The 23,508-nt window shown below is 52.6% G+C and overlaps 1 protein-coding gene across 3 annotated transcripts; it reads left to right on the top strand.

Moving 5' to 3' along the window:
* The first annotated feature begins 1,989 nt into the window (after nt 1-1,989).
* Nucleotides 1,990-19,003, top strand: HOXA3 (homeobox A3). Of its 3 annotated transcripts, XM_054564677.1 has the most exons (4): nt 1,990-2,040; nt 3,845-3,927; nt 15,231-15,876; nt 17,298-19,003. In XM_054564677.1, the coding sequence occupies exons 3-4, from the start codon at nt 15,351-15,353 to the stop codon at nt 18,098-18,100; spliced, it is 1,329 nt and encodes a 442-aa protein (XP_054420652.1). In that variant the 5' UTR covers nt 1,990-2,040; nt 3,845-3,927; nt 15,231-15,350; the 3' UTR covers nt 18,101-19,003. The 3 variants fall into 3 exon arrangements, with proteins under 3 accessions (XP_054420652.1, XP_054420654.1, XP_054420653.1); XM_054564679.1 differs by lacking the exons at nt 1,990-2,040; nt 3,845-3,927 and adding an exon at nt 7,865-8,013; XM_054564678.1 differs by lacking the exons at nt 1,990-2,040; nt 3,845-3,927 and adding an exon at nt 12,188-12,375.
* The last annotated feature ends 4,505 nt before the right edge of the window (nt 19,004-23,508 follow it).

Below are 23,508 nucleotides of genomic sequence, written 5' to 3' on the forward strand. Positions count from 1 at the left end.
TTTTTTTAAAGAAAACCCCACTGGCCCCTCAAACCCTTGACCTTTAAAGACAGTATTTTGTGTAAGCTCTATAATTCTTCTACCGAAATGACCCTTACACATGCTCTCTTCTTTTTTCTTTCTCTCTTCTTTCCTCTAACACACACTCATCTGCTTGACTCACATAGCCAAGCTGTGCATGACTCGGGAGATAAAAGTTTTGTCAACATCTGAAATCAACCTAAATCGGATAGGAGACACTTTAATGGTCACAGTTTGAATTAAGTACTTAACAGTCTCCCCCCTGAAGAAAAATGGCACTTTGCGGGCTCTCTCTCCTAGTTTTGCTGAAATCTACGATATACCCGGTGTTTTATTACAGCAGGAATTCAACTGTGACAGGCATAGTAGAGTGCTTAACGCCCAGGACGGCGCTCATGGGGAGATTACCTAGATATATGGGGAGTGGGTCCTCTGCACAGAGTCTCTGACTTTACACCGAGCTGTCCCTCGGTGCCTACGTCCTTCCCCATCTCTCAGCCTCCTCCGCACGGGGTAGGTATCACCTTTTCTCCTTTGCCCCCTGGTCCTCTAAGCTTCCAAACTGTGCTGTTTGGAAACTTAGTTTCTCAGCAGCCACTGCTTTCCCTCCAGCCCTTTCACATTGAAATAGGTCAGCTGCTCTTTAGAATGGAAAGAAAGAAAAAAATTCAAAGAATCAAAATAGAAGACAGAAGCCTGGGCTCCCCATCTATATGAATGGGTCTGCACAGGCAATAGGCTGCTCTCTACACCTGTCTGGTATCCGCAGCCCAAGCCGAGGTCCCACATGGGAGAACACAGGCTCACCCTTTCCAACAGCCGCTCCTCCAACGGTTGCCCTTCTGTGTATTATACGCTGACCCAAGACTAACTCTGCGTCTTCTCTCAAAGTGTATGGGCTGGGAAAAATGGGAGGAGGAAGCAGACTCATATTCTAATTCTTTGATAGCATCATCGGGAGGCTATTGGCGCTGCTGTGAAATATTCTTACCTGAAATTTCTGTCTTGGAACTCGGTTATGTCTTATTCTCAAGGCCCCAGACTCATGGAGTAACCCCTGCCCGCTTTCAGGCCAGCCCCAAGTCTCTCTGGAAGTGATTCCTGAAGCTAAGAGAGATTCCTGATGGAAAGAGTATCCCAGGAAAAAGAGACCTGGAGGCCATTTTGGTTCAATCTCAGTTTACCCGATGAGGAAACTGAGACAGCTGAATGCTTGCCCTCTCTGTTCTTTATGTTAATGAGTAGTAGATTTGGTCTCACCTCAGATAGGGGTCAGTGCACTAGCATCTTTCTTTGGCAGAAGGTTATTCTGTCTGGAATGGACCAGTGAGTCTGGGTTCACACTTAATGGAGGGCCACAGGGGGGCTTTGCCAGGTCAGAAAACTGGATCCTTGTCTGATGAGCTATCAAAGGTCCTGGGGAGGTTAGGTAACAAAACCTCTTTAGCCAGGGTGCTGAGATAGGTGGGGTAGCCTCTGGGCTCAGGAAGGGACAGATGCCAGGGTGCCTGAGAGAGCAGTGGACACCGCACTGTCCGCAGTTTCCATCGTCCCAGAATGACCAACTCCGCTATGCTCGCCCTGGTGTTTCCGTGGCGTTCCTTGCCCCACAGCTGGGCGAGGGCATCTGTGTTCTGGAGGCCCGGGGACCAAAAAAGCCAGCCAAGGGCCCTGGTTGCAGCAGCTAAAGGTGTAGCCCCTGTTCGATGGAGACACTGAAATTGTAATCTCTGAGGTCACGTGATTCATTAAATAATTAATGCCGATCATCAAGAATGGATCCGAGTCGGCAGGGCCTCACTAGGGATGAATCTCTCAGAAGTGAGGCCCCCAACTTCCTATTTGATTTTTTAAAACACACATTCTCAGATTTATTTCCAAAGGCTTCTAACTCCTTCAGGAAGGCCGGAGAGAGCCCGTTAGCGGGAAGGACCCGAGCTGGCGGGCCCATGCTGGGCCCTGGGGCTTTTTCTGCAGGATTTCTGCGAGTCCGGGGAGCGCGCTGTGTCCGGGGGAAATGTGAGTTGGAGCTCGGGTTTTCTGCCGTCATAGCCTGGCTTTGGTGATGAAGTGGGACGGATGCGCAGATAGTTGGTAATGTTCTCATTCACACTGGGGAAGGCTGCAGAGATACCACAGAACAGGCGCGCGGCTTTGTTCAATTTTCCCGGTGTTCATAAATCACCCGCGCTGGGCGAGCGAGGGAGCAAGGGAGCGCCAAAAACGCCGAGAGAGAGGCTACAGCGGCGGCAGCCATTGCAGAGGGAGAGAGACCTGGGCAACGTCTTTGTGACTCATTAGTCTGAACGATTTATGGGGAACAGCAGCCATGAATATTTGACTTGGGGATAAGGAAATAGCAACAATAATAATAACCATAATAATTACAATACTCCTAGGCGTCGCTGAGTGGGGGTGGCGATGTGGATGGTGGTGTAGCAGATCTTTCCGGGCCGAAGCTGAGTGGCAACGTGCAGAGTAGCTAAGCCCCGCATTGCTCAGAGTCATGCCAGGTGCCCCAAGGCCAGGGGGCACTCCCTTTGGGGACATAGAGGGCGAGTTTGAACAAAAGAAAGGGGGCCCAGCATGGATTCTGTGTCCCAAGTGCCTGGTGGAGGGTGGGGTCTGCAGTTCGTGGTGGTGGCAGAGGGCAGCTAGCTGCTGGTTCGCAGCCACTTGTTCAGCGTGCTAGGGGGCTCTGATGCCTGAGGGTCAGGGGACCTGTCAGCTATTTGGTAGCCGCTCTCGGCGCTGTCGCCCGGGTTGAATGGGTGCGGGACAGCCAGGGAAGGCTGGTTTGGGGCCGGCTGGAGTGTGGGGGGACCATGCGGGTTTGAGTGAAGGGTGAGTGGGGCAGGAACAAGGCTGCGGAGGCGACCCGCCCGGCAGAGTCCCAGCCAGCAGAGAGCTTCGCCAGGCCAGAGCCCGCTGCCTGGGGCGGTTCTTGTCCTTTCCCCAGTGCCTTCCCTCCGCCACCCACGTCGGCTGGCCCTTTGCTTGTTAGAGAGCAAGAGAGGATTGCGAATATTTCAAGGGCCAAGGTGGTAGCAGTATTGGGGCATCTAACGGCTTGTGCCCTCTGTGGAAGTTGAGGCTGGGTAGGGCCCCTGGACGGGGTGCTGTCCGATGCCCGTCTTCCTCAGTCCCCCCTCTTTCCAGCAGCCAGAGCTGGCCTGCTGTGAGGGACTGGGCACTGGGGTAGTCCAGCCAGCCCACTGGGATGGAGAAGTGACGCCCAGGGTTTGAATGAACCAGAAGACAAAACCTCTGAAGGCTGCCCCTGGCCCATGGGCTGAGCTTAGGCTGATTTCGCGCCAAACAGAAATGAACACTATTAGTGAGGTTTCAGGAGAGCCCGTGATTGAATGCTCCCAGACAAGGCTTCCCTTTGTTAGCAAAAGAAAATAAAGCGTGCATTCACATTCCCCAAGTTGAGGTGCGTGAGGACTCTCGCTCGCTCCGAGCAGAGCGGGGCACCAAGAGCAAAGCCCCTTCCACCTTCCGATCTTGCTCCGCCTCGTCCATTTTCTTCCCCTTCCCCCCTTCCCACCCCTTATATAAAGAAAGAAAAAGAAGAGTGTGGGTGCGGAGATGGAGTATGTATTTATTTTACAAAAATAAATCACCATCTTCAGGCCATTTGTAGACTGGAACCTTTCGAGCAATGAGTGCGCCGCATGGACGAATGCCCTGGCGACTCCTCCGTGTCCGCGTCACCCCGGGGGCCACCCTGGCGCCCGGACCGCCCGAGCCTCCAACTCTGCTCCTCCAACTCCCTTTCTTTACAGCCACAGTTCACCGTCTCCTGTTTGTTTATCCGCAGAGCGCCTGGACACCGGAAAAGGCGATTCACTGAGCGCCCGGAGTTGGAGACAATTTGGGGTTCAGTCTTAAACATCTTTCGAGGTAAGCGCTGCGCCCGAACTCGTCACTGCGTGGGGCTTTGCACCGGGCCTTTGGCGGAAGTTTGCCCTCGCGGGGACAGTTGCAGCCCTTGGAAAGAGGTTCCGGTCAATATTTAACTTCGGAGGAGTTTTGGAGCTGGGATCTTTTCAGCTGCACGCTCCGCAAATGCGGGGCTTCAGGCGGACAAAGAGTCAGCCCGCGAAGCCGGCGTTGTCCAGGAGAGGCGGCCGATGGCAGAGACCAAAGATGTATGCGCTTGAGGGGGCGGCGGGGGCGGCGGGGGCGGGGGTTGGCGTTAGAAGGGTGTGTTTGTTTCTTCCGGCCAGTTTCAAACAAACCACTGCATCGAACAGCCCAGCAAAATCCAGTAAAGCCCACGGGCGCAGCGGCCGCTGCGTGGGCCGCTCTCCTTGTCCACTGGTGGCGGCGCCTGCGGAAGCTGTGAATTCGGAAATTGTGGTTAGTCCAGCTCAGGGCAGAGAAAAGTGGTCTCGCCGCCTTGCAGTTTCTCCTGTTCTTTTGCTTTTCCTTGGCGTGAGGGAAGTTGCTGTATTCCCCGACTGTAGACCGGTACAGGCAGCGGGGCTTCTAGGTTCCTTTAGCTGAGCTGAGCCGCTGTTCTTCCTATGGGAAAAACACGGGTTTTCTATGTCCTGGCGTTTTCTTTTCCTATTTGGAACAAGGGAAAAACTCTTTAAAATTCTTTTCCAGTTCTGGCTTAATTTGTTCTTTTAGTTTGGGATGCAGGGAGGTAATTACTGTGGTTTATTACCTTGTAAAAGATCCATAAATTTCGTGCCTTATTTGGAGGAGCGGCTGCTGGAATAGCTTTCCAAAGCTTCATATGAAGCAATGGGCTTGCTTTTTTAGTTTGAGGAATTACTTCTTTTGAAAAGTTTTCTGAGATTTTGTTTTCTATTCCCTAGGCCTCAGTTTTCCCTAAAATTTGGTCCCCAAATAAATACCAGGTTGCTAATTAATTGCAACATGCTATTCAGGGATGCTCTAAGGCTGATGTCGTGTTCTGGATACAATTCTTATTTTATTCGATAGGAAGTGAACAGAATAATAGTAAAGTTGGGTTACTTTCTCAGCCACTACATGTCAATTTATATCAAGTAGAGATGGAGCATTTCAGGAATTTGCAACTCAGTGTGCACATGTGATTTGCATCTCTGCGTACAACAGAACCATTGAGTGTATAAACAGTTGAAGGAGTTTGAGACCATGTGTATAAAGTGATATACACATCCGTGTGTGTCCAGAGAACTTGGAGCGCATTTGTAGTGCAGTTGCACCCACAGGAAATATCTCATGTTAAATAACGATCCATAACCTCCGTGGAAAAAAAAAAAAAAAAAGAGCAGACTAAGAGGGCCTAACCTGACACTGAGTAGAAAGACCACTAGGGTTAACTAAGGGGAGAAAAATGTTGAGTGTATTTGTGACAGAGAAATCAGATTGCAGTGTTTGAATACAGCTATATCTAATCTGCCAACAGCCTTGCAAATATTGACTAAAGCTCTATATCCTAAGTCACCTGCTCCTTCCGAGACAACTTTCTGCCTATTTTGGCTCTGGTGGCCTGGACCCAGGGCATGTGACCCCACCCCCGGCTGGCAGGCTGGGGTCTAGGGGAGTGGATGGAGCAGGACGGGCAGCTATGTTTCCCAGCCTGGGCCTCGATCCTTGAGCATCTCCATTCTTGCCCTCTAGAATGGAAGTTTAAAAGGCCCATAGCCTTGCTCCAGGAAAGCAGATCTCAGAGTGGTGAAGGAGGACTCTCAGCTGCTGGCTCCCTGGTGACTTGCCCAGGCCAAGATCTCTCTTAGGGAAGCTGTATTCACCTCAAAAGTTAAATTTCTTTTGACGTCCTCAGGTTTTTTCCTTTATATCCCACCAAATTGTCTCATCGCACCCCCAAGTTATTAATGTTAATTGTTAAACAGCAGTTGGAGCATTAACTGGGCTGTTAATAGGGGCATGGGGGCTCCTGGCTGAAGCTGAGGTGCCTCTGGGCTTTGCTGGCGTTAAGGCATTTCTCTGAAGCACTACCAAAGACTTCTCCCATTGATTTATGGCCTTGGGAATTTCGACTTGCTCCAGACTCTTCTGAGAGTTCTGAAGGGGGCCCCTTCTCATCTTTGAGTTGAAACCTTTACAGAAACTTTGCTGGGGGAGTTTGCCAGTGATTGGGCAATACTTCCAGGCCCTTTATAGGGCCTCTGGAGAGCTCAGTGTAAAATATTTGGGGGTGGTGGGTAAGAGGAGAAGAGGACAGTGTAGTAGTGGTCTGAGTCCGTGGGGGTACGGGGGAGTGCTTTATGGAAACCAGCCTTTGGTCCTGTCCCCCGCCCCACCCCCAAACCTGAGAGAAGCAGGTTTTCACTTTGGGTTCTTACTTTCCAGCTTGTAACTTAGGTAAAAGCTGGGAAAGTTGACATTGGAGGTTCTCTCCTAGCTATACCACAGACAGAGCCTTATTGGAATATTGCTACCAGCTCAGGCCAGGGCTCACTTCCAAGGGGTGAGGTCTCCTCCTCTTTTATTGGCATTCTGATGAGGACACCCCCAAGACCAGGTCCCCTTACTGGGGACCTTACAGTCTCACCAGGCCCCTTCTATTTCCCTGCAGGAGAGGAGAGGAGGGGAGGGGAAGGATCATGCATAGCCTCCTGCAGCTGCTACAAGTGAATCCTCATGCTTAGAGAGGCCTAGCTAACCGAAGACCCGCTCTCCAGGAACAAAAGAATATGACATGAGGACCTCAGCACCTCAGAGAACTCCCAAAGTTCAGAAACTAAGACCTGAAAAGAGAAACTTTTTAGACAGTTCCCGGGAGGGTAAAGTGTTGAAATATGGAGACTGTCACCAAGAAGGAAGCAGGAACGTGTGTGTGCTTATTTGTTTCAGCCAAGTTCCTCCTGAGAAGAGTTGGTCCAGTTCAGATTCTGCTGGTGGACACAGAGTTGTCTTAGGGGAGGGCGAATAGACCTGTCTACAGAGAGGGTCCCAGATTGTCTTGTAGGTTAATTCAAGGGATGCCAGCAAAGGCTTTTTTCCCCCCTCTCCTCACAGAGACAATTAAATCATTTCCCCTTACATTTTTCATCATTAGAAGCCTATGAGTTCATGTATCATTCAGCTGTGCACCGAGGAAAAGCATAAATGCAGCTTTGGCCCATTCGCTGAGTCCTCCAGCAAAACTCTGACCCACCACTTTAGAGCCAAGCACCTCTTTACTGGGGGGCTCCCGTCAAACAAAACCAACTGGACTTGGAGGAGGTGCTTTAGCCTTTTGTCAGGTAATTGGGGGCCTTTTGGATTTCTACAGTGGCTGTGGTGTATGGCGTGGGTGTTAGCAAACTCCACACAAAGGCAAGCCTGGCGGGAGCCCACTGACTAGGCCAATCATTACTGGCTTTTCTGCTGGAAACAGGGCCCGGGCCTTGCCTTGTGATGTACCGGCCAGAAGGCCAAAGGAGATTGGAGTGCTTGGCTGTGCTGGGTTCAGCAAGTCCCTGCATAGAGAACTGTAGGGAAAGTTATGTGGACTCTAAGAATGGGGAGAGCACTGCTCATTCCTTATGTCTGGGTTGAGTGCAAAGAAATATAAGCGGAGATAACTGGCCTTGTGTGGCATATGTTGATGGGGGTGGGGGGAAGGACAGATGCCCCCAGCACCCTACTGCCTTTGACAAAACTGTTCTCTACTGCTGGTCAAGGTTTCCCACCTCCCCTCCCCCGAAGCTAAATGTTCTGCTTGGAAACCTAGTTCCTTCAGTGATTCCCTATTTCAAATAAAAGGATTTAAGTTGACGTATGACCACGTGAGCACATAATACAGCGCATTATTGTGGCATTTGGAGCGGAGACCCGGGCGGCTTCGCCTGTGATTACGTTTTGTAGATTCTCTACAGAGAGAGCTTCCCCCCCACCCCCACGCACCCACCTCCTCCTTCTCCTTCCCCTTCTCCGGAGAGCGCTCTCCTAGCGGGTTGCAGTTTTCAGTGCTCATGGAGCGGTTCTGGGCCAGCTAGCCGATGGGACTCGAGGCCACACCAGAAGGATGGAATTTATTTTAAGGTATTTCCGTTGATTGTTCATATCGAGAGTGAGTTATGGCTGTGAGAGACAAAGGTCAGGCGAGGAGACCCTGGTTCAGGGACAGGACCCTCAGCCCCTCTCTTCCTTTGTTTCTCCTTTAGAACCGAAACCATCTGAGAGATCCCCAGCAGTGCCTCCGACTGAGTTTAATTCCCTGGAAAGTGGTGGGGGGGCGTAAAGGAACGGGCACTTGGGTGCTAATCGGCGGGCCTGGTGGCTTCCAGCACTAGGGTGGCTTTGTCCACTACAGCGGCGCTCGAGTCCCGGAGCTAAGCCCCAGGCAGAGGGAGGGTCTCAGAGCCCCCGAGCAGCCTAAGCACAAGCTAAGGTAGCCGCCGCTGTGCTCCTAGGTGACGCTGGATGGGGTGGACGGACGCCGAGTGAAAGAGAAAGGGAATCGCTCCCCCACTGCTCCCGTCTGCCGGCCAGGGATGGAGGGCTAGGGCTGACCAGAGCAGCCGGAGCAGCTGGGAGAAGGAAATCAATGAGTGTGCAGATGCGCTGCCATTTTATTGATGATGCTTCAGGCCACTTTGTTCAGTGCTGGGTTGCAGGACGCGCTTTCTCACACACGGGATGGAAGGAGCTGGACCCAGAAGACTCGCTTTTGTCGTCCCCCCCGCACACCCTCTGCCCCACAGGGGGGAGGACAGCTCTGATTCAGGACAGGCTCAGGGTGGGGGCAAGAGTGCTGCATGCCCCAAAGCTCTGTTATTCTAATGCTGGGGACACAGAGGCAAGAGGTAGCCCGAGCTGGGTTTGGGCTTCATCATGAGCATGGCCTGGCCCCAGCCAGCTTGGAGAGTTGGAGGGCTGGCCGGGGCACCCGAAGCTGGAGGGAAGTCCAGAGGCAGAGTCTGCAGGAAGCAGAGGCAGACTTTCTCTGGCTCCAGAGCCCCAGAAATGGCACTATAGCCAGGGTGGAGGCAGAGGGAGTTAAACAGCGTCTCTCAATTACTGGGAAAGCCCTAGCTAATTGGGCTTTGGGGACCCAGCGCTCCTGGGAAAGATGAAAACTCCCGGAAAAGGTGAAGGAAACTTCGTTGTCTTCTGCTCTTGAAGCTCTCGGAGCAGAAGAAAGGGGTGCCTCCCAAGAGCCGGGAAGCAGATTTGCCTTGCAACTTGCTTTTTTAAAAATCTTATTTCTTTTTGTACTTGAAAAAAAAAATCAAATGTGGCTTCCCCTACTTGAGCGGGATTTACTTCCCCAGAACGGAAGGGCTGCCCTGCCCTCCCCCTCTCCCAGCCTCGGCACTAACCGTGTTTAACTGAGGCCATTTCAAGTGCTCTAAACCACCCCTTGGAAATAAAATGTAAGCTTTAATTGCTGTTCAATTACTTGTCAGCATTTCATTTGATTTATGACCTAGTTCTGGCGCATTTTTGACCCAGTTAAAGACTCATAAATAATATAGTTTCACTAGAAAGAATGAGAGAGGGAATAGAGGTTTGTTAAAGGCATCTTTTTATTGTCGCTTCAGTACCAGCAAGCAAAATAAATATCTAAGGAAGGACTCTCGAGCTGGTTCTGTATAGAAGCATGCACAGGGAGAAGAAACCAACAGTCACATAATAGAGCGCCGGCTGGATTTTCCTCCAAGGAAAGCGCTAAAGTCACTCTCTTATAGCTAAACTGTGGCTTATAAAAAAGGCTTAGTCCATTTTCACCCTCAAAACGCCAGCCTCACCCTCACAGGCAAGTGTATTTCCTCATTAATTTTCCTCCCCATTCTGGGATTTCCATGCCTCTTCTTGCCAACAGCTACTCCTCACCCTGGTCCCTGGCTGCACAGCCAGCAGCCCCCCCTCCACCCGTCCCCAGCCCGCGAGGCCCTCCCAGGCGGGTTCACAAGGAGACCCCCGAAAAGGGCACTAGCACGCCTTCCCTATTTCAAATATTCTGCTCGTACTGAGAAAATGTTTTCTTCTGGTCCCCATGGGCAAGAGGAATAGGGAGGACAGGGACTTGGGGGAATTTGGGGAGCCAAAGGGCCTTAGCCAAGAAAACCTCAGTGGTTTTGGTGGAGCCGGGTGAATAGCCGCGGGATTTGCTTAGAAAGGGCAGGCGGCAGTGACGGGGTAGCTCCTGGCAATGGAAAATGGACAGGAGGTGTTTTTTCTTAAAAACAAAAACAAACGAAAAACCTCCAGCTATTATAAATTATTATTTTTTGATCACCTCGCCTGCCTTGCCCCCAAAGCCAGCACTTTGGATTTCAGCAGAGAGGCCCGAACCCAGGCACTCTTTGTGCCAAGGCGCCAGACTACAGCCTTGAGGTCAGCACCCCGCTTCTGCCTGCGGCAGCCCGCGCCCAGAAGCCACCTATTCGGGGCAGGCGGAGCTCCTGCCCCAGCTTCCCCCCAGGATCCCCAGCTCGGCGGGTCCAGCCCCCGCGTTTTGCCCGGCACGGTCTTGGCGCAGGTGGAAAGGTATGCGCCCCGGGCGCTCCAGCCCTCACCTCGGTGCCCTCGGCTCCCTTGGCCCGGGCCGTCCCCTTCCCTGGCAGGTTCTCACAGAGAGCTGGCCATCCCTGCGTGCAGCTGGCTTAGCTGAGAAGGCGTGAGAGTCGCGTCAGCAGTTTGGAGGAGAAAGTGCGGGTTGATTATTGACCCACGCCTTCTTTCTTCAAATGCCACATCCAACCCGGGCGGTTTGAAGAGAAAATGCCGCCGAGCGGATTTTTGCGGCCGGCTCTGGCCTCCTACGCCGCCCCGCTCCCCCTTTCAAGTTGCGCTGCCGCAATATGCCATAAGGAGCGAGTGTTTGCTGTTTTGTGCTCTGTTTACAGCTTTGGGGCGCCGAGTCATAAATCTTGCCCAGCCATAAATGACAAAAACCATTGGTATGCATGAGGCCACCCTGGCCGGGAGTGCTTTTTGATTTCTCCCTTTTCCCTTGGCTTTGTTTTTGCTCTAAGGTGACACTTTGGCTCCCTGACAGTTTAAACATACTACTTATATTTTTAACACCTTCCTTTGAGAAGGACCGGCCGTTGACACCTTGGAATTGCACGAAAGCTCCATTTCTCTCTTTTTGCCACACACATACCCTTGCAGAGTTTGCTTCTGAATCTGGGGAGTCGAGGGAGGCGAAAGGAGGAAGGAAGACTATCCTCCCTAAAGTTGTGGCAATATTACCGGGCACAAGCAGGCCTTGCCTCTGCTTTGCGTCCCTGTATACCACTAATTAGTTGGGGGGTGGGGGGTGGAATACCACAGATGTCCGTTGCTGTTGAGGTCAGAGCTTTGTCAGTCTTTCCCTGCAAGCGACCTGCATGTTTGTACTGTGACACCCCCCACACAGGAGCCAGAGACCCGGGTTTCTAGGCTGGTGTGTACCTGAGTCCAGAGCTTCCCATTTCAGGGCGAGAACACCGTGCATCTCCCCGCGCTCCTCTCCTGGCTGCCAGGATTTCCGTGTTTCTGCCTACAAACAAAACCGAAGGCAGCTCCATTTGCCCTTTGGGAGGTCTCTCGAGAAAAGAGGCCCTATCCGAGCCCCCCAAAGACTGCTTTTGAGGTTCTTCATTGGGGGTGGCAGGTGAGGTCAACTGCCCCAAGTCTGGGTAACTCTCTTCTCCTGTTTCTCCTTCTCCTTGCCCCTCAACTGGAAATGTCCAGGCCAGAGGGGTTACACGGTTTCTCAAACGTATTCCTAAGAAATAGAGCCCGGCAAGAGATCCCCTTTGTGAGAGCCGTTTGTCCTCATTAGCATAATTTTCCAGGACTTTAGTGACGCCCAGGAGCGAGGAGAGGGAGGGCGTGGGGGTTGGGGGGAGGCTGCCCTCCTCCCGCCACTGCCGAGCTCCCCTTCTCGCTCCTGGCCCTCCCCTCGTCTCAGTCCCATCCCCCACGCCGGCCCGCGCAGCCCCAGTCGCCACGGCCACCCCTCCCGCCCGCCCCCAGCACCCCCCCACCGCACCCCCTACCAGCCGCTGCTCCGCGTGTAATATTCATAAGAAACATACCCAAGTCGGTGCCACTAGCCCAGGCAGAGCCCCGCGCCGTGCTAGCGCTTATCTCCGGCCCGCGGCTGCTGCCCTCGGGAAGGGCAGGGGGCGGGGGTGTGGGGGAGGGGTGGGTGGGTGGGGTGGGTGGGAGGGGGGGTCCAAGCCGCCCCATTCCGCCCTGGGCGAGCCGTGCCGGAGCAGCGAGGCGGCCACGCTCTGCGTCGCGGCGTCCCGGCCTCCGGGTCTCCCTCCCGCCCGCCGTCTCGGCTGATGCTGAGGGTCGGTGCCCATCCCGCGCCGAGGGGACCCGGCCGGGCCGCGGAGCCGGGCCGGGGGCCGGAGCCGGAGCCCGAGCCCGAGCCTGCGCTCGCGGCGCTCGTCAGAAGTTAAGGTAAGCAGGGCCACAACCGGCCGCTCTCAGCGCTGAATGGCGGAGTTTACGTCTCGGTGATTTATGGCCGCAGACTTAAATCTCGGTTCAAGAAGAGTTCACAAGCCGGAGCTTCCTTCCCGGCAGTGACTGATACCCTTACACTTCGAGTTCAGGCCGCTTTCCCATCCCCGCCCCCACCGCTATCCTCTCCCCTAGCCCAGCCGCAACTTTCCCGTGGTGGGGAGGGAGGGAGGGAGGGCTGGACAGCGGGACCTGGGGGCGCTTACCCCGGGTTCCCATTTAAACTCGGGGTGAGGGCAGGCTGAGGAAGGGGCGGGAATGGAAAGAGGGAGCGGTGACTGAAGGAAGGAGGTTGAATTTGGGCAGACCTTCCAGAGAGACAATAGGGCTTGCTTCCTGTACTCAACTTCTCCTCCTCAACTCTATTTCAGCTCTTGCACCTGGGGGTTATTGTCCAGAAATGGACCTTTTAGGAGGAATCTCCTCCTGCCCCCAGCCCTTGTTTAGGGGTGCAAAGCAAAGTTTCCTGGCTGGCAAATCTCCAACTTCTTTGCTAGGCTGCAAACTTTGGGGTCCGAGTTGAGGGGCGGGCTGTGTGGGCCCGAAGGTGGTTATCTGCTGACCTCAAACAATAGCGAGCCCTTCGGTGGGGTCTCGGAGGTGAATTCATATTGTAAGTTTATGGGGATCGTGGTTTGTTCTTTGATTTTTAAAGGTATTTTTTGTTATTTTTAAAAGACAATGCACAACTGGATGAAAAGACTTAGGTAAAAAGCAGGTGATGTTGCTTGTGCTAATGGATTAGCAAGTCACTTGAAAGAGTGCACGTTCAAAATAACTTAATTTTGCTTTATCTAATATCTTGCTGCTCAAGTGTCTGGAGTAATTTTCTTAACCTGATGTTTTATTTTACACCAGCCCAGTATCTTAAAAATTTATAATGGCAGACATTAACACTGCCAAATGCAATAGGAACTGTTTTCAGTGAAAGAACAGGAAACAGCCATTAAAGTGCTATTCAGTTTTAAATTTTATTTTACCATATATTTACTTTTGATAATGGTATCTGTAGCTTTCTATCTATTTCCAAAAGCGAAACAGTACTCCAGGGCTCAAGATCACACACAATAACTCTGGATAACGGATGCTGTAATTTTTAATTGAGGTTCTGGAAAATTAATTGTGCCTGTTTTGCAGATGTTGGTCAGATTGTTGGTTTAATAATGAAATCCAAAGGAGTACATTATTAAAGACAAAATTACAGTATAATCATTACTGGTAGATGCTTATTACATTATTTTTTCCTAGTTAACAAAGTGTCTGCTATTCCTGGAAAACTTGAATAACTCCAGGACTCAAATACACACAGTTGGGGTGTGAAGTGTAAAACCATTTCCCTCACGAATTTGTCATTGTAATTTTCTTAAATGGCCAGTGACTAACATTCTGAGTGTGTCAGAGTGTGAGTGTGACTGTATGAACCCACATGGAACTTTTCTGAGCAGAACCAGCGGTTGACCATGCAAAGGTTGGAAAAAAAAAAATGAAACAGATTTTACTTCTGCAAACTGCTTTCTAAATAAAAAATAGTTGAGAAGGCTCTCAATTGCTTTTTAGATTTCCAGGGTTGCCCTTTACTTGGTGTTTCCGAAGCAGGTAAATAGGCCGAGTAACAAATATCAACAACAACAACAGCAGCACACAAAGATCAGGGAACTCTGGCAGGATTTTATGGCTTGTGCTTCCATCCCTCGTCCGGAGCCAAATGACCCCCATACATCAAATTACATAGCAGTTTCTAAGACAGAACTTATTATCGTTAAGTTGGAAGGAGAGTTCAAGCCGTGGTCATGGAGATGAACGCTGGTTTTTCAGGTTCCTGGTGGGTTGTTTTTTTTCTCTAATCCATCATGTTTTAACAGGTAGAATTTGATAGTTGCTCTGAATAACAGCACCTCAGAAAGTCCAAGGCAGGAGGGTCTGGGGACCTCGTGTAACAGAGGAGAAGAGGTGGGAGTGGCTTGCTGGGACATGCCTGAGAACTAGGAAAAGGAGAAGAGTAAAAAGCTGTCCAGGATTTGAGTGTGACTTGCTGGAGTGGGTGTTGGTGGTGGCCTCTCCCCACACAGGATGTTCCATCTAAAGTTTTCTCTCTCCCCTTCTTAGCCACAAGGGGCTCATTTGGAGGTGAGTCCTGTCCCTGCGCAAGGGTAGACTGCCTAACAATCTCAGCTTCTGAAATCCGGTAGGGTCCAGTAGGGCAATTGCCTGGAATTTTTTTGTGCATACCTCTCTGGTCCTGGAACGTCCAAGAAGGGGCTGGATAGGACGTCACCCCGCGTCAGGGCTCTTTTGGCAAATGTAAGTCCTACATCAAGGATTGGAGGAAAAAAAATTGGCGACTCCAGCTCCCCTTTGCCTCCTTGCTCCTTCCCCAAAATTCCCGCAGGGAAAGAGTCGCGGAGCTTGCTGGATGAGGCCAAAGAGTAGAGAGGAAGGGACACCCCGAGTTTCTTCTTCCCTGGAAAAGAAGGATCCCAACCCCGTTCCCTTCTAGCCCATCAGGCCTTTCTTCTTTTGGACTCCAGCTCCCGAGACCAGGCTTCCAGACCTGACTCACTCTTCTCTCTCCCCGGAAAACCCCCCAACTCCAGACGCAAGTTAAGCAAATATTTGTAGCCGCCAGTAAATTCCAGCGGCTTTTTATAGCGCGGCTCTCTGCGCCCGGGGCCAAGTCGTGCTGCTAAATATTGCTGACCACTTTTTCTTTTATGGCTTTCATGTCACTTAGCTATTGAGAGTAAGATGGATTTGCGCGGAGCCCTCACCGCGCGGCGATTCTCACCCCCCAGGTCTGCGCGGGGCGGCCATTGGCGGCGGAGCGTCACGTGACTGCGGGGGCGTGCCAATGTGCGCCCTCGCGGGTGTCAAGCCCCTGTCAGAGTGTGCGATCAAGATCGTGAAACAACGCGATGCAAAAAGCGACCTACTACGACAGCTCGGCGATCTACGGTGGCTACCCCTACCAGGCTGCCAACGGGTTCGCTTATAATGCCAGCCAGCAGCCGTACTCGGCGTCTGCGGCACTGGGCGCCGAGGGCGAGTACCACCGACCCGCCTGTTCACTCCAATCACCCGCCAGCGCTGGGGGCCACCCCAAGGCGCACGAGCTGAGTGAGGCATGTCTGCACACCCTGAGCGGCCCGCCCAGCCAGCCCCCAGGCCTGGGCGAGCCGCCCCTGGCCCCACCGCCGCCCCAGGCCGCGCCCCCTGCCCCTCAGCAGCCTCAACCACCACAGCAGCCCCCTGCTCCAGCTCCTGCCGCGCCCCCGCCCCCCTCTTCAGTCTCCCCACCTCAGAATGCCAGCAGCAACCCCACCCCTGCCAGCGCGGCCAAGAGCCCCCTACTCAACTCGCCCACCGTGGCCAAACAAATCTTCCCCTGGATGAAGGAGTCTCGCCAGAACACAAAGCAGAAAACCAGCGGCTCCAGCTCAGGTAAAGGGGTGCCTTCCGGAGGAGGATCCTCTGGCCTGGCTCCTTGTCCCCAGGCTACCTCCAGGCACAGGCAGCATGGCCTGGAGCGCTGGAACATTCACAAGGATTCACTGCTCCTCCTCTTTCCACCCTACACAGGTTTCCAGAGCCTTTGCAATTAGGGAGGCTACAGGACTCTGCACATAGGAAACCCCAGAGAGAGACCTTTTGGAAGTCTCTCTGGATTTCTTCAAGAGCAAGTGGGGCCTAGGGAGTTTGGCATCTCTTCTCGTTCCACTCTTGGAGTGAGGACCTTTGTGCAGAACAAATCTGAGCGCCACTGTCTTTTTAGCACAACTCCTCATTTTTAATGAAATAGTGACACCCACTTCACACTGAAATGTGGCAGAATAAAAGCAGGCCTAATCACCCTCCAATTCGGAATCAATACTTCGCTTATCGTCAGAGCCTATTTTTAAGTTTTGCTCCAGCAGATGGAGTGGCTGGCTGCCTTACCACCAGGAAGGCCCTGCTCAGACTTAACACAATGAAGGCAGCCGGGGATCTCCTGGGGGAGGGGATTCAGACTTGTCATCCTAATAGGAACCACATGGGCTTCCTGGAACCCGACTCCAGTGGATGATAGGCCCTGGGTCTTGTGGCTTCCCAGTATCCTTGATTGCTTTTGCCCCTGCCTTTTCCAGTTGCCAGTGTTGTTCTGAGAATCTGGGACCTCCCTGAGCCAGGATTTGGAGGACAGGAGGCCACAACATGAGTACGCAAAGCTGGAGCAGGTTGCTTGATGACATGGAGAATCCTAATTAATAGGGCCAAGCATCAGGGGCCTGGGCCTCCCCCCCAGAAATGGATGCTGTTAATGGGACCTCTTTCTTAGGGCAGAGCAGGCTTCCAGATTGTGACTTCGATTCCACCCATCTCCCCTAAAGAGATTAAGTAAGTGGCTAGTCGAGGCAACTGTCCAATCCTTCAGACAGACAGTGAATGAGGGAAAGGTTTATTGAGTATGTATTAGGTGGCACACATTCCATTTGTGAAGGGAATGAAGGTGGTGATACCTGCCCACAGGGAGCTTTAGCCTCGTAGGCCTGCGGGACCATTAAAGGAGTTGGGAAGGGAGTAGCTCCAGGAAGGGAGTACGCACCAGGAAGGCAAACTGGAGGTTCTGCTTTCCTGCCTTTATCCCCCTTAGAGAAGGCTAGCATTTGCTATTTGACTGGTTGAGGGGCCGCCTACCCAGCTGGCTACCAGCACTGCCCAGGACAGAGGACAGCACCTGGTGCCTCCTCCTCCCTTTCTGGGCCCTGACAAATGGAGGGCCCTTTGGGGTCCGGAGCCAGGAGGACCCTGGTTAGGTCAGGGACTGGGCGGGGTTGCGGAGCTGCCCCTGACGCCACTCTTCCTCTACTCTTCTGTCCTGGCAGGGGAGAGCTGCGCAGGCGACAAGAGTCCGCCTGGGCAGGCATCCTCCAAGCGGGCGCGCACGGCCTACACGAGCGCGCAGCTGGTGGAGCTGGAGAAGGAATTCCACTTCAACCGCTACCTGTGCCGGCCACGCCGGGTGGAGATGGCCAACCTGCTGAACCTCACCGAGCGCCAGATCAAGATCTGGTTCCAGAACCGCCGCATGAAGTACAAGAAGGATCAGAAGGGCAAGGGCATGCTGACGTCATCAGGGGGCCAGTCCCCAAGTCGCAGCCCTGTGCCCCCAGGCGCAGGCGGCTATCTGAACTCTATGCATTCACTGGTCAACAGTGTCCCCTACGAGCCCCAGTCGCCCCCGCCTTTCTCCAAGCCCCCCCAGGGCGCCTATGGGCTGCCCCCCGCCTCCTATCCCGCACCCCTGCCCAGCTGCGCGCCGCCGCCCCCGCAGAAGCGCTACACAGCGGCCGGGGCAGGGGCAGGGGGCACACCCGACTATGACCCGCACGCGCATGGCCTGCAGGGCAACGGCAGCTATGGGACCCCACACTTACAGGGAAGCCCCGTCTTCGTAGGGGGCAGCTATGTGGAGCCCCTGAGCAACTCTGGGCCGGCCCTCTACGGCCTAACTCACCTCCCTCACGCCGCCTCGGCCGCCATGGACTACGGGGGTGCTGGGCCGCTGGGCAGCGGCCACCATCACGGGCCCGGACCAGGGGAGCCGCACCCCACCTACACGGACCTTACCGCCCACCATCCTTCTCAGGGAAGAATTCAGGAAGCCCCCAAGCTCACCCACCTGTGATGGTGGGCTCGGGGCTGTGCGCCAGGAGAGCCCCCCTCCCCTTTCCTCTTCCTTTGCTTTTTCTGTTTTAAGGTTCTCCCTGCCCCTCCCTTTTCTCTCTCCTCTGCTCCCTCCCCTCTCCCCGTTTTGTTTTCTTTGGTAACGCGTTTTTATAGTTTTTGTGACGTAGCAATCTTGGTTGCTGGAATGGCTGTCAGTATCAGTAGCGATATTTATCTCCTCCCGCCCCTCGTCGGCCGCTGGCCCTGCACCCTTTACCTTCTCTACTCTTTGATCAGAAACAGGGTATATGAACAAATTTTCTAGCCGAGTTCTTCAATGTGAATTTGTTCGTACATTATGGCTCCCGAGGGGACGCGATTACTTTTGTTTTTTTTAAGTTTAGTTTTTTAATTGCACTTCTTGTAAAGAGCGAGAAAAAAATCAAAGGCGCTTTGAAACAGGGACTCCCTGTACAAGGATAACTAAGTGTACGTCCTTTCGTGTGTGTATGCTGGTGAACAGTCAGATTTATTTATATTTTTTTTGCAAGCATTGAATAATCTAAGTTTTAAATATTATTTATCCCCATCCGTTCGTATTTATATTAAAGAAATTCTGTACCCTGATTGTTCAGAAGGTTTCTTGGGCCTTTTGTTCAATAGTGTATTGGCGTACATAGGAAATTTTTTATTTGAAAGGGAAATGTAATTCCTTTATAAAAAAAAAACGGTAATGATGCAATAATACCAGAGAGGATCCAGCTTTCGAAAAGCAGTGATTTAATTTGTAACATCCGGCGAAACTGAAGAAAACAATCTGTAAACGTGAAAAATGCTACATTTGTTTTGAGAGTTCTACATTCCTTGCTGCTCACACTCTGAGAAACAAAACAAAAAATAATAAAGTTTTTATTCTGAATAATATCCGCGTTCGGAAGGGGTTCTTTGACCGAAGATGGGGTCGGCGTGGCATCGAGGCGAACTGGCCGAGCAGGCCACAGCCGCGCGGCGGCCCCGCCTGGGGCCTGGCGGGGAGGCTCGGCCCGGAGAACGGCGAATCCTCGGGAAGGCAGCGGGGCTGCGGGCCGCTGCAGCTCCGGAGACGCCGAGCGGCCAGCCCGCTGGGCTGCCTGGTTCCCAGCTGCCACGGAGGCCAGCGGCGGGCGCAGGGGCTGCGGAGAGCCGAGCGCGGGAGGAACAAAGGCAGGCGGCCCAGGCGCGGCGGGGGGCGCACAGGTGCCGGGCGGCCCGTCTTCTCGTCCACGATCTTCCTCCGGTCAAAGCCGCTGGCCGGCATCTTAACCTGGGGAACCGCCAGCCACGCCGAGGATGCCGAGCACTTTCTAGGAGCTACAGGACTCCCCGCGGAAGCTTCTCGGCTCTTTATCAAGCCAGGAGGAAAGAGTCGCTTCTAAAATTGCCATGAGGAGCGAGGCGCTCGAAAGAGACAGAGAGGCTCCCCCGGGTCTCCCGCAGAAGAAAAGCTGAGCCCTTCCTGGGACTGCTCGAGTCCCAGCTTCGGCTTCCTCTCGGAATTTAGGATTTGGCTTTCCCTGGATTTGTTTCCTCTCCGTCTTCCCTCCCTGGTTTCTTTTTATGGCCCCAGGGGGAGGGGGCGAGAGAAAGATTAATATCTTTTTAATAAAAGTGTAATTTTATAAGTACTCCGTTCATTTGATGCTGTAGGAGCTAAATATTACATTTCTATCCCTGGGCTGCCTACTGGCTGGCTGGCTGGCAGAGGCAAAGGCAGGCGCAGGAAAGGAAAGTATTTTCATCTTCAGAGTAAGGAATTGCCCAGAGAAGGAACCAAATTCAGAAAGTGCAGACCTCAGAACTGCATCTCCATCAGCATCCGCCTTCAAAGCTGGAAATGAGGAACTACCTGCGCCTGGGGACCAGGAACCTCTGATGTGAGAAATAGATCCCCCTTCTCCTTGAATTCTGTGTTTCTGAGGCAGAGGTGGAAAATGTCGCCATTTTGTTTGCAATCCAAAATATCCATCTTCAGGGCCTCTCTCTTCCCCCTGAGAAGCTCCCTCAGATTATCTTTAGAAACAGGCACTGGAGCCATTCCCGGGTACCTGCGTACCTGCAGGGTCTGCGGGAACTGGTTTTAGGAACCCTCCTCACGTTTTAAGAAAAAGAAGAGGGATCAGAAGATGCAAACCCAGACAGCCGTAAAGATCTGGGTATTTCTCTCACAGCTGGAGGTGCTCCCCCCCCACCCCCCCCAACATCTGTCCTGGGCCTCCATATATATATATATATATATATATATATATATATATATATATATAGACTTTGGGCTACAGAAGAAGTGGATTTGGTTGACTGTGGCGCCTTCAACCTCCCTGCTGAAATGTGGTGCATCTCAAAAATACAGAGGCTGGAACATTAGTCTTTGTCAGGACTGGAGCTTCTGCCCTTCTGGTTGTTCACCTCTAAACTATGCCGGCTGAACAGATTCAGGAGCCTTCTCTTAAGTAATAATTTTAGAGAAATGCATAAAATTAAAATTACCTGGGAAATAAGGTAGAGTGTCGGTGGGGGGGGGGCGAGGGGGGAAGAAAGAGATCCACTCAGAGAGAGGAACATCTTTCAGAGATTCCACTCCTGGAACCCATTCCTAAAACCTACTCTTCAGCTGAGGGAGGACTGGCTTGGAGGCGTCCTCCTTCCCCCAGGGCAGAGATTTTAAAATGAGATTCCAATATGATTTTCCACACCTTGCCAGTCAAGACATTCATTTTGGCTTTCAAAAAAAAAAAATCCATCTCACCCCCAGCTTCCTAGATATTAAAAAGAAATCCTTATTAAAATAGCTCCTGAGTTAAAGTAATAGATTTGGGGAAGATTCCAGTGTTGAATGGTGAAAGCAAAGGGTTTTCTTCCAGATGGTATTTGAATTAAGGCCGCTGAGGCAGCAGAAAGCTCTCACCCACGCAGCCCCTGACAAAGCCTTGGTGATATGGGGGCAGCGCTGCTCCCTCTCTGTGGCTCCCCCTCCCCTTAACCCCTCAATATTTTCTGGTAAAAGCAAATGCCAAAAGCTGCCATCCCAGGGTCCGCAAAGCACCTTTCCTAAAAGCAGCCTTATAACTCTTTCTGCTGCCAAAAAATATCTTTAAAAAGACTAGTTTTCCTTGTTTACTTGCGTTTCCTGCTCTCCTCTTTGCTCAGCCACATTTGATCTTGGAAAGAGCTCGAAGCTGAAATGTGTTCTTAAGGGCCAGAAGCTGTCAAGGCTTTTGGTGAGCAAGATTGATCGCGCCCAGACTTCCTTCAGAGCTTTGTTTGGAATAAAAGCAAGAAAACTGAAAAACCTCACATTTTCCAAAATAGCATCTCTATCTGTAAGGCAGTGCTCTGGGCTAGTCAGCGACGGAGGGCACTTTCTATCTAATTTCCACCCCGAGCCCCCTTCGATGCCAGCTTCAGAGAGGGAGTCCTACCCTTGCGCCTTGCACGGCCTTGCTTGTTTTCTGCATAGGGTTTTCTCCCGCCAACCTCTCTCCCCTTAGCCGTCAGAATGATTTATTTTCCTGCCACCGATGCCTGCCGGCCTGGGGGAGTCTGATCGCTTGGTCCATTTCAAAGGAAGCAAACGGGAATGATCATCCTCAGGGTTTGGGGGAAAAGAGATACCTTCAGATTTCTCTCTCAGCCTCCTCCCTTCTTGCTAGCTTGGTGGATTTTTAAAAAGTTATTTTTTTTTTTGGTATCTTAAAGGTGTTATCTTTTGAACCCTCCAGCACAGTCCAAGATGTGCTCAGTCTCAAGTCTCAGAATTGGAAAAAAAAGAGAGAGAGAGAGAGAGAACAGAGAAAGAGAAACGTTATCCTTCCTCCTTGGGTCGCCTTGTCTCACCTGCGGTGCCGTTTCCCACAACAGAACCTGAGTGCGAACATCCCTGGCGGCCAAGGAGCGGGAAGGTGGGGAGACCATCCGGGCTGCCAGGGAGCACTCACCGCATCTGAACCAACAAGCCCCCAGTCAGAGCGCCAAGGAGAAGGGGAGAAAAGGAAAAGAGAAAACCAGGCGCCTTCTCCCTCCCTGCTGCTAACTTCCAACAGACTTCCTGGAAAACGGAAATACTCACCGCACCCGAGCCCTACGGGTATGAAACCCAAAAAGCCAGGAGCCGCACACGCCTGCCCCGGGGCGGCATTTCTTTGGCTGGCCGCCGCCCTGGCTACAAGGATTTGAACACATGGACCTGGGGCTGTTGTCTTGCTTGGCACATGCATCTATCTCGAGCCACTCCTGAAAAGTTGATGGCGCAGGAAGATGGGGAAGCTTCGAGAGCAGCCTCCCGTTTTCCGCTTCCCTCTGGAGCCAGACGCAAAGCTGCGGTGGAAAAGCCGGCTAACAATGGGCCAGGGTCCGGGTCTGGGGGAGCGGACTCCGAGCTGGGCATTGGGAGGGGGGCGAGGGCCTGCGGATGTGGGTGGGGGGGGGAAGTGGACAGAGGCGAGGGAGGGGGAGAGGAGAGAGAAGGTGGAAAAAGAGGGAAAGACAGACAGAAGGAAGACAGAAACAGAGAGGAGATCAGTTCTGAGATCCAGGAAATGGTTTTGGAAAAGGCGGAGGAGAAAAAGAAAATAAAAAGTCCGGGGGGGGGGGGCCAAGAACCTCAGTCTCTCTCTCTCTCTCTCTCTCTCTCTCTCTCTCTCTCTCTCTCTCTCTCCTCTCTCCTCTCCTCTCCCTCTGCTCCTTCCTCCTGCCTTAGTAGAACTTATGTGCCTGGGATGGGGGGCCCTCGGGTGTCAAAACTTTGAAGATTAATGGATTACTTTGTTAATGACTGCAGGCGTCAGACTGAGGTGCTTAAATGATTTGTGAGGTGCGAGGCGTCTTCCCGACAGTCCCAAACAATGCGCGGGGTGTGCGGGGGAGGCAGAGGGCAGCCTCCGGCGGGACCAGCAGCGGGGCTCGCGCTCGCACACGCACACGCACGACCGAGCGCGCACGCAGGTCCTCGCCGCTGGGAAGGCAGGCAGGCACCCTCGCCCCCCGCACGACCGGGCATCCCCACCCACACCCGCATATATGTATTTTTGCCCAGAAAAAAGTGTAAATAAAGCCTCGCTGGCCCCCAATGAGGCGTTCCTTCCCGACTTTTTTGGATCAATCAAACAGACAGTGGCTTCTTTTGATTAAAGCCCAAATTGTCATTGGGCAGAAGCAATCATGTGACAGCCAATTCGGTCCAATTTCAACCTTGTCTCCATGAATTCAATAGTTTAATAGTAGCGCGGTCCCCATACGGCTGTAATCAGTGAATTAGAAAAAAAACACCCCAGCAGCGATCTTCTATGATAGATTTTTTTTCCCTCCGCACTCGCCTTTTTCCTGGGCCTCGCCCCCCCAAAGCCCCTCCAGAAGAGGGAACTTTTTCTCCGAGGGGGCTCCAAGGAGAAGGCC

The sequence above is a fragment of the Pteronotus mesoamericanus genome, unplaced genomic scaffold (assembly GCF_021234165.1).
Source record: "Pteronotus mesoamericanus isolate MK-2021 breed Mesoamerican mustached bat unplaced genomic scaffold, CSHL_Meso_final scaffold_85, whole genome shotgun sequence".
NCBI classification, from domain to species: Eukaryota; Metazoa; Chordata; class Mammalia; order Chiroptera; family Mormoopidae; genus Pteronotus; species Pteronotus mesoamericanus.

Excerpts from the sequence above, each read along its gene's own strand:
- HOXA3 (XM_054564677.1), top strand. The coding sequence starts at position 15,351 with ATGCAAAAAGCGACCTACTACGACAGCTCGGCGATCTACGGTGGCTAC. Across the intron at positions 15,877-17,297 it reads AACCAGCGGCTCCAGCTCAG|GGGAGAGCTGCGCAGGCGAC; the intron begins GTAAAGGGGTGC and ends CTGTCCTGGCAG.